The following is a 1122-nucleotide window of genomic DNA, read 5'->3' on the forward strand; positions in this document are numbered from 1 at the left end:
GCACTTACATTTTCTAGGAGGCAAACAGCAGCAGGATTCCCACTGAATGGTCTTGCCGTGAATGCATCAGCTATGAAAATCGGGAGCTTCATCGTCCTGGAGGGCTCAGGCCTATGGCACACGCTCCACTCCTTGTTACTGTGAAAAATCAAAGAGTTAATGTTTTACTCGGCATGCAGGAGAAGGAGCAGCACCCAGACACTAAGTCTACAAAGTCCAGCAGTTACCCTGACACGCCTCTATTTCGAGATGTGTGAACCCTAGTGTTTAAGCCTCTACATGGAATTTGCTCTAAAATACTGGTTAAATGGAATATTTTTTCAAATTATTGTTATTGCTTTTAAACACCATACACAGGACTCAGCAATATAATCATTTCTCAGAGTAACCAAAACTAGGTTAGTCCATGCTTGTAATGAAATGCATGAAAAATCCAAGAGAGGCATATTGCTTACCGACTCCCAGTGAGGATCACTAGTTTTGTTTCAGTTTGGGTTGGTTTTTGAGACAAGGTCACTTGTGATCGCTGGGGGTGATCCTCTTGCCTCAGCCTCTTTACCTTCTTAACAGCACTCTACAGCATGAGCGTTTTCCAAGGACATCAAATCTTCAACGACCCCATTTTGGGCTGGGGTGTAGCTCAGTGGTAGAGTGCTTGTCTCCTGTGAGGCCCTCAGTTCAATCCCTAACATTGCAAAACAAGCAAAGAAACAAAAATCATTTTAAGAGATTCCCAATAGGTTTATGGATATGCTGTAAGCTGTTTAACCATTTCCCTTTTCGTGAATATTTAAATTGTTTCTAATTTTTCATTTAAAGATTATGTGGTAAACAAACTGGTTGAATGTAAACATTGGTCTCTGTTTCTGATTCTTTAGTTATGACAGATTCCTGAAGGTGAGTACCCCTGGTCAAAATATAGATATTTTAACTCACACAGACATACCAGGGCTGAGGGTATCGCTCAGGGCTAGAGGATTTTGTTTTGCTTTGTTTTTTTGAGACACTATGTAAACCAGACTGGCCTTAAACTTGTGGAGATCCTCTTGCCTCAACCTTCCAAGTGCTAAAATTACAGGTGTGGCCCACGGAGTCTGGCAAGTGGCTTTTTCTAATCAGACA

At 41.5% G+C, this 1122-nt stretch overlaps 1 protein-coding gene across 9 annotated transcripts in view; it reads right to left on the bottom strand.

The window, feature by feature from the left end:
- Nucleotides 1–1122, bottom strand: part of Pbld (phenazine biosynthesis-like protein domain containing) — a 56693-nt gene that overhangs the window by 42257 nt on the left and 13314 nt on the right. For 6 of the 9 annotated variants that reach the window (XM_013514829.1, XM_013514830.1, XM_005385985.2 and 3 more), the window contains exons 2-3: nucleotides 456–685; nucleotides 9–138 (exon numbers count right to left, since the gene is read on the bottom strand). In XM_013514829.1, coding sequence (XP_013370283.1) covers nucleotides 9–92 — 84 coding nt within the window. In that variant the 5' untranslated portion in view covers nucleotides 93–138; nucleotides 456–685. The remainder of the gene's footprint in view (nucleotides 1–8; nucleotides 139–455; nucleotides 686–1122) is intronic. The other 3 variants (XM_005385984.2, XM_005385987.2, XM_005385988.2) reach the window with 1 other exon arrangement.

The sequence above is a fragment of the Chinchilla lanigera genome, unplaced genomic scaffold (genome assembly GCF_000276665.1).
Source record: "Chinchilla lanigera isolate Chin_1 unplaced genomic scaffold, ChiLan1.0 scaffold00024, whole genome shotgun sequence".
Taxonomy (NCBI): Eukaryota; Metazoa; Chordata; class Mammalia; order Rodentia; family Chinchillidae; genus Chinchilla; species Chinchilla lanigera.